The following is an 8,708-nucleotide window of genomic DNA, read 5'->3' on the forward strand; positions in this document are numbered from 1 at the left end:
TCCTTGTCCTTTGTGTGTTTGCAGAGAGAAGCCAGTAACCAGAGAGAAAGAGAGAGAGAGAGAGAGAGAGAGCTGAACAGCCCAGTGTCGTGTGCATGTGTGTGTGCGTCAAGTGAAATCAAGTCACTGAAAAGCGAATATAAGAGAAAATAAAATGCACCTTGAGTTGTCACCAGCCTGACTCCCATTTCCTTATTTCCTCCAGACTGTGAGAGTAGTACAGTTATCTACAGATATTATGTTTCTCAAAATGTCAGCATACATAATTAAAATATTCAGAAAAAGATTCTTTCATGTACTCATACTACATACTTTCTGCAACATGATCAAGTCACACAACTGCATACTGAAAAAGGCATGAGCATGTAGTTTGGCTGAGTCTTTTATACATTCATTATATTATACTCTTATATTCATTTCATGATTTGAGCTAAACGAAAAGAAGAAATATAAGTGCTGTGCTTTGTCCAGGGTCCTTTTCTATAGTGTCCTTAATTTTCAGGTGGCATCAGACAGAAGCTTCACCCATTGTTCCTGCTTGGTAGTGTTGCCGATCTAAATGGTTGTCCTCTTTGGCTTCTTCACTGGGCTTTGTCATTTTGTGCCAGCGCTGTAGAAGACAGGCAGTGTTTCTGAGTGCTTAGCCTTACCATGTCAACACCTTGTACAAATACATTAATGTGATAAGGTTGATCAGATGATAAAGCAGCCTTGCCTGATAAATGCTTCCCTTGATCTTGAAGAACATGTAAATTATATATCCAGGAATGAGCAGCATAGAGGAGAGAGACATGAGCCAGCCGATGCCCTGTCCCCAGCCTGGGAACACATACTTGCCCATTGTCAGAGGGGTCATCTCTATTGCACTGAAGGTGAAAACCCCCTACACACACGAAACATACACAATGGTCGTTTTTTTTTTCAGCAAGCTTCAATTATCGGTCCTCGGTTGGATCAAGCCGGATAACAATTTTTTAAAATGTGCATGGTGTATAAATAATGGGAAAAGATCCACATTTGATTTCCCACCTCTATAAACCAGAGTGTTTGATTATCTTTCATGTTCAGACACTTTTTTCATACCAAACAGATTGATGGGGTGAAGTAGAGCCAACAGAGTTTCCACCAGCCACATGGACGATAGCCAATCATCTCCTCAATATTTCCATAGAACCTCTCTGCTCCTTCAGTTAGAGAGAGAGAGAGAGATCAGAAGGCACAAATTATGCCATCTTATAATTAGCGTTATTTTGTATTTTTGCCTAATGGTTAGAGAAACAGCTTTGAGACCAAAAGGTTGCCAGTTTGATTCCCTGGACCAGCAGGAATGGCTGAAGTGCCCTTGAGCAAGACACGTAACCCCCAACTGCTCCCCAGGCTGCTCTGGGTATGTTGTACATCACTCTGGATAATAGTGTCTGCTAAATGGCATTAATGTAATGAAATGAAATGAAATGTCATTTTTAACTGTCCAAAAATGCTCTTGTAATTGGTAGTGCTTTTAAAATTAAAAAAAAAAATGCATTCAATATTTTTAAAATATAATGTCAGAGTTTTCAATCTGAGCAGCTCATTCCAACAATAATAATCATGGGAAGCATTTTAAAAAGAAACTAATAGCATTTGTCCATATGTTCAACATCTCACTGTTGCACATAATAAACTTGTGTCCCAGAACAACTGGTATAAAATTGCTAAAAAGTTTACATGTTTCAGCATGGAAACCTGATGAACAAGGATGTTTCTGCACTTTTAATTGTCCACATAAAATATCTATTTTGCATGAAAAATATTAATATATTAATTTATTTAACAACTGACCTTAGACCACCATTATAAATGAGTTTACATCCAACTAACCCTAGGTTGGATTTAAAAACACTGGAGTGTTCCTTTAATGTTCAAGAGAGATATACCATAAAGCCAGGCTATGGCGACTGTCTCAAAGAAGATGAGGAAGAGGACGCACATCCCACTGGCTGAGTAGTAGTCAAACAGCTTGAACACATACAGGCCACCCTGAAAGATAACATGAACCAAGAAACACACGCACACATGCACACATCATAAAGTTAAGGCTTAAGTTATGATTTCCATTCACCTTAAGGTGCAGAGTTTTGTGGGAACTCAACCCAGGTCAATAACATAACCAGACATAATACAAATTGTGTACTGTTGTGCTTTACCTGTGTGATGTTGGACAAGCCAATGATGAATGATATAATGCAGACCATAAGGATGAATAATTTCTTCCTTGTCATTAGGATGGTGGGATATTCATCAACCAAAGCTGTTATGAAACCTTCCACAGTACAAAACTTTGGAGAAATAATAGACCATTAATTTAATTTGACGTCCATATACAGATCCCTGATCCACTGAGGTCTAAATTATTCTTGGTGCTATACAGTATACTGAGAATTTCTAAGTCATATAATATATCTAAACAGCTTTTTCAAATAATAAAAAACAATTAATTTTACCTGACTGTCTAGTCCAAGCATCAAAAGCATGGAGAAGAAGAGAATGGCCCACAGAGAGGACATGGGAAGCTGAGTCACAGCCTGAGGATATGCCAGGAATGCCAAACCTGGACCTGAATGTTTACAACCATGCAGTCAAATCAGACTGAACTTTGAAGTCTCTACCTTAGAAACCTCCTGTGAAATATTTGAAGATGTGTATACCTTTGGCCCTGTCTTATGTCTACTTCAGAAATAACTCCAATGTGATGTATGTAGCTCTATGTTGCATTAACCCAGGCCATCTTTTTAAATTTTATGGCAAAGCAATTGTAAAACATCTACTTATCTTGGTTATTGTATAATTGTATAATAATATAATTGTATAATTATGGACATACAGACATAAAACCCCTTCCTATGCCTGAGGATCCTTCTGATGATGAGTAATGTGATAAGGAATTAATCTTTGTTATTTAATAATTACAAATCAAGTCATTTAATAAATACATTTATTTTACTTTGTTACTCTGAGGTTAAAGGAGATACACAGAACCTTTATTTTTAAATACATTTCTGAGTGGATAGTATCTCCATCCTTGACTCTTGTATGCTGCATAAATGGGGAATAAAAAAATATATATTTTTGAGAGTTAAAATCAACCACAAAGTTGGCATTCGAGCTGCCCCACTGAGCCAGCCAGCCCTGAGTGCATAACGTCACTGCGGTAACCAGTTTTAAGGCCAAGGCCCTTGACAGCTATAGACCAAAGCCAGACTCGGCAGGCGAGAGTGGTTGCAATGGCCTCTTCATTCGGATTTATTGGACATTCTTTGGATTCCTCAGATAGTAATACATCTGACTGTGATAGTCCTGAAATTGGAGTGTGTGTACATGCTACTGCTATACACGTAGAACCGTATCAGTTCGAACCATCGGAGAATGAATCCAATAGTAACACGGAGGCCCCCACCTTACAAAATAAAGCCAGAGAACAAGGCCATCTAGAGAACTGGATAGAATTGAACTGACAGTTTCATGTGACTCTCATTAAAACAGGATAAGCGTTGCAACTTATGCAACATACATGTACTTGCAGGCATTTTCACTGATAAAACGTAAAAGGCTAATTAAATAATCAGATGAACTGAGACAATCACATTCTGAAGCAAATTAAATAATCTTATTTCCAGTAACTTAAATACACAATACAAGTTACATGTATTAATCTAAATGCAGGTAAACAATGAGTGTTGTTGTTATGTAACCAAATGAGAGTTGGAGCTTACCCGTCTATGTTCTCGCTTCTTGAAGGCCGACCTTGTGGCCAATTGTTTTGAAACAATCTGACTTTCAGTTCTTCGTTCATTCACTTCTTCCATGTAAGGGCGAGATATTGCTGCTGAGGCAAACATATCCAGCGGGGGAAGAAAAAAAGAAGCATATCCAGTAGAGAAATATGATGACTGTTTCACTCATTCTCCATTTTCTCCATACTGAGTACTCCGCCATTACTGCTCGGCTCACACTCTGGGAGAACTGGTGCAACTGAACTTACTTTCCTTTTCTGGTAGTTTTCTTTTCCTTTAATTGTTGGTACTGCACCCTCTTTCAATACAGGCCAACGCTCCTCGACAGATCAGAGGTTTCGTATGAGTCATCAGTAAAATGTGCAGAGCAGAGGAGAGACGCGTCCAAATCTTTGCAGTTTGAACATTCTTGGGCCATGAATGCAACATAAATCCACCTTCTGTCGTGTTGCTGCAACCGCCAACAACACATCTACGTGGCATGGAGATAAATTAGCTCAAAATGGAAGATCGAAGTTGCAGTTAGCTCTGTGTTTTAGTATAGCAAAAATGGTGATGTGCCCGATAGCCTTACCATGGTGATGTCACAGATGTCAAGGTCATTCACTCAGACCGCTACCTATATGAATCATTTTAATCGTAAAAATTACGATATTAGATTTATTCTTAACGCTTAAAACTATTCCTATGCCATTCTTGAGGTCTCAAGGCATTTATAAACAAAAAGTGAGGCCATGGTTCTGGTATCTCCTTTAATATGACCAAAAATGTGATTTAGTTAGAATGTAACATAAACTCAACACACAAACATATTTTATATATGGGAACCACAGAAGGAGCGTTCTCATCGCGGTCCCTGTCAGGCAACTACATTACCTGCGAATCCTTCTACCACACCACTGCTGTTGTTAAAGCTACAACCGCTACAACTTCGCCTCGACCATCATGGCGACAAGCGGCCAACTGGTTGACAAAGCTCAGCGTCATCCACACGGGTCCTTGTCAGGACCGGCACTGAGCATCATCTCATTCAACACGGAAGGCCTTACTGGAGCCAAGCAAGATCTCCTGGCCGAACTGTGTGTAATAAACAATTGTGATATCCTGTGTCTCCAGGAGACACACCATGGGCCCACAAGATCTCGCCCATGCATCAATGGTATGACCCTCATAGTGGAGAGACCACATGACCAGTATGGAAGCGCCATCCTTGTACGTCACAGGCTGAATATTGATAAGTTCTCTCTGTCTGACAGGAACAACATTGAAGTCCTGTCCATTGATCTCATGGGAATCAGTGTAAGCTCGGTCTATAAACCACCAGCAGAGACATTCAACCTCCCAAGGGAAGTCACCGATGGCCACCTCAGTATAGCAATTGGAGATTTTAACAGCCATAGCACCACCTGGGGCTATCGGCAAACCAACGAAGATGGCGACCTCATTGAAAACTGGGCTGATGTAAACCAGATGTCTCTCATACATGACCCAAAACTTCCAGCCTCCTTTAACAGCTCTAGATGGAGACGTGGATACAACCCTGACCTGGTGTTTGCCTCCAACACCATTGCTAGTCAATGCGAGAAGGTAGTGTTGCACCCAATCCCACACTCCCAACACTGACCAATTGCGCTCAGAGTAAATGCAGTCATTGTACCACAAACAGTCCCCTTCCAACAGCAGTTTAACCTGAAGAAGGCTAACTGGGAAAAGTTCGCCGACGACCTGGACCTGTACATCCAGGATCTACCCGCACTGCCCATACACTATGACACCTTTGTCAAAATGATAAAGAAATCCTCACGGCAAAACACCCCCCGAGGCTGCCAGACAAAGTACATCCCAGGCCTGAATGAAGAGTCTAAGGCACTGTATGACGAATACGTTAATCGCTTTGAGTCCGACCCATTCAGTGCAGAAACACTTGAGTGTGGAGACTTACTCACAAGAATAGTCATGGAAAGTCAACAGAGGCGATGGCGGGAGTTCGTTGAATTGACTGATCTGACCCATAGCAGCCGGAAGGCATGGAAAACAAATTGGATCCTTGGAAATGAATACACTAAAGCCCAACCAGTGCCACAAGTCACTGCAGATCAAGTTGCTCACCAACTTCTTGTGAACAGCCAAGGAAACCCCAACCATCATCCCCAAAGAGCCAAGCTCCCCAAAGAAGATGTTATGAGCTCTGAAGAAACCTCACTTTTCATAAGACCCTTCAGCATGGATGATCTACACAATGCCATCAAGGACATGAAAAACAACAAGGCAGCTGGACTTGACGACATTCTATGTGAGCAGATCAAACACTTTGGGCCTCTCGCACTTCAGTGGCTGCTTGACATGTTTAACCAAAGCCTGAGCACCAACAGGATCCCCAAGATTTGGAGGAAATCTAGAGTGATCGCCTTATTGAAACCTGGCAAAGATTCATCCATACCCAAGAACTACAGGCCGATCTCTCTGCTATGCCATACAGTACATACAAACTCTTTGAAAGACTACTACTCAACCGCATTGCACCATTTGTGGATGAGCTCCTCATTCCTGAGCAGGCTGGCTTCAGACCTGGAAAGTCTTGTACCGGCCAACTCCTGAACCTCACACAGTACATCGAGGACGACTATGAGAAAGGCCTGATCACGGGAGCTGTCTTTGTGGACCTCTCCACAGCATATGACACCGTGAACCACAGGATCCTCACCAAAAAGCTCTTTGAGATAACGAAGGATGTAAAGCTAACTGAACTGATCCAGAACCTACTATCAAACAGACGGTTCTTTGTAGACCTCAATGGCGACTGTAGTAGATGTCTAAGGCAGAAAAACCGCCTCCCTCAAGGCAGCGTCCTCGCTCCCTTGCTCTTCAACATCTACACCAATGACCAACCAGTACATCCCGACACTAGGAGATTCCTGTTTGCTGATGACCTCAGCATTGGTGCACAGGGAAGGACCTTCAAAGAAGTAGAGAACACTCTCAGTGATGCCCTCATAGTCCTCACCCCATACTACGCTGCAAACCACTTGCGAGCCAACCCTGACAAAACACAAGTGAGCGTCTTCCACCTGAAAAATAGGGATGCAGACCGGTATGATGGCAGGGCTAGCACCAATAAGCCAGTCTACCTTGGCGTCACCCTAGACAGGACCCTCTCATACAAGAACCACATCCTGAACACCAAAATGAAAGTGGGTGCCAGGAATAACATCCTTAAGAAGCTTGCAAACACTAACTGGGGCACAGATGCCAGTACTGTGCAAGCCACAGCTCTTGGACTGTGCTTCTCTACTGCAGAGTATGCAGCCCCCGTGTGGTGCAGATCACCGCACACCACAAAGCTGGATACAGCCTTGAACTCAGCTTGTAGAGCCATCTCCGGCTGCCTACGCTCCACTAGAGTTGACGACCTATACCTGCTGTGCGGTATCGCTCCCCCACACATTAGAAGAGCCGTGGCAGCACAACAAGAGAAACTCAAACAAGAGACCGATCCACATCATGTACTCTATCTGCATGCTCCTGCACAAAAGAGACTTAAATCGAGACAGCTTTCTGCACTCAGTTGAACCACTCAGTGGTAGTGCAGAGTCACAGAGGATGGCCATGTGGTCTCACCACCTCCAGACAGCACCACATAAACTCACCATCACCCCGAAGGAATCCTTTCCTTCAGTAGCTGGGGAAGCATGGCCAATTTGGTCATGTCTCAACCGCCTTAGAACAGGCACAGGAAGATGCAAGACCCTCATGGAAAAGTGGGGTCTCATTTCAGATGGACAAACGGCATGCAATTGTGGGCAGGAGCAGACCATGAGACACCTTCTTGTCTGCCCCTTCCTGCCTGAACCTTGCACCGAGGAAGATCTGGAAGCTCTGACCCCCAGAGGAAGGGCGTGTGTGGAGTACTGGAGTGGGAGAGTGTAGCAGACTGAGGTGGTGACCCGAGAATAATAATAATAATAATTTTATATATATATATATATATATATATATATATATATATATATATATATATATATATATATATATATGAACTTTGTTATAGATTTCTATTTGATGACTTCTACATTATCGAGTCGGTACAAAAACATTTTAGAATCCAAACATTTGTTTTCCAGCACAAAATCAAATGTTACAGGAAAAAAAGGTTGTATCTGAGCAGCATCTTACATAAGAGATTTAAAAAAGAAAACATAATGAAGGCTACTGGGTTTTGCTGCAAAATTAAGAAGCGAGTGTGACAGTCAGAGTGTCCAGAAGAACTGTAGCTGGTTCTGTAAGGTGCTCAGTAAAACCTACAGCTCATTTCCGCATAAAACTGCACTCATTGTACCTGAGACCAGCGCTCGAAACTAACGGTGTCCCGACGTCCCGGGGACCATAAAAAATGTCATCGGGACACAAAATTATCATATCTGGGACAATCCCGGGACAATGGAAAAAAATAGATCTAGAAAAAAAGTTCTACATTAATATTATTTACAAAGCCGTAGACATTCACCTAATTTGTCAATTTTAATTTTAAAAAGTTAACAGCGAAAAATACATAGTAGCTACACTTTCGATGCACCTGCATCCGTAGGCTACAGAGCAGCGCATTCTGTTCTAGAATCTTCAGCCGGAGCCCGCATTATATGGACTTGGAATGGAATTGCTACCGCACACGCTGCGCCGACTCTTGCCAGAACAAAAATGCTTAAGTGGTTGAAGCGGACCGACTGCGGGGAAGAAACTGAAAGCCCAGACATAACGTCTCCGGGACCTTCAGGATCCAAAGTGTCATTGCCTGGTCTGCAGGCAACGCTAGCAACTGAATGAACTTGATGAACACTGTTAGACACGTTATAAAATACAACAGGAATGATGTGGATGATATTGACGGAAGATACCGTTCAACAGAATAAGTGAGTTTTCTTGGTGTCTTTCTAGTTC

The 8,708-nt window shown here is 42.2% G+C and overlaps 1 protein-coding gene across 1 annotated transcript in view; it reads right to left on the bottom strand.

Moving 5' to 3' along the window:
* Positions 1 to 508: 508 nt before the first annotated feature.
* The window catches only part of slc6a1l (solute carrier family 6 member 1, like), a 22,756-nt gene continuing 14,556 nt past the window's right edge, over positions 509 to 8,708 (bottom strand). The window contains exons 9-14 of the mRNA XM_060903526.1: positions 2,484 to 2,596; positions 2,187 to 2,318; positions 1,917 to 2,019; positions 1,084 to 1,184; positions 716 to 883; positions 509 to 610 (exon numbers count right to left, since the gene is read on the bottom strand). Coding sequence (XP_060759509.1) covers positions 509 to 610; positions 716 to 883; positions 1,084 to 1,184; positions 1,917 to 2,019; positions 2,187 to 2,318; positions 2,484 to 2,596 — 719 coding nt within the window. The remainder of the gene's footprint in view (positions 611 to 715; positions 884 to 1,083; positions 1,185 to 1,916; positions 2,020 to 2,186; positions 2,319 to 2,483; positions 2,597 to 8,708) is intronic.

Source organism: Neoarius graeffei, chromosome 21 (assembly GCF_027579695.1).
Source record: "Neoarius graeffei isolate fNeoGra1 chromosome 21, fNeoGra1.pri, whole genome shotgun sequence".
In the NCBI taxonomy this organism is placed as follows: Eukaryota; Metazoa; Chordata; class Actinopteri; order Siluriformes; family Ariidae; genus Neoarius; species Neoarius graeffei.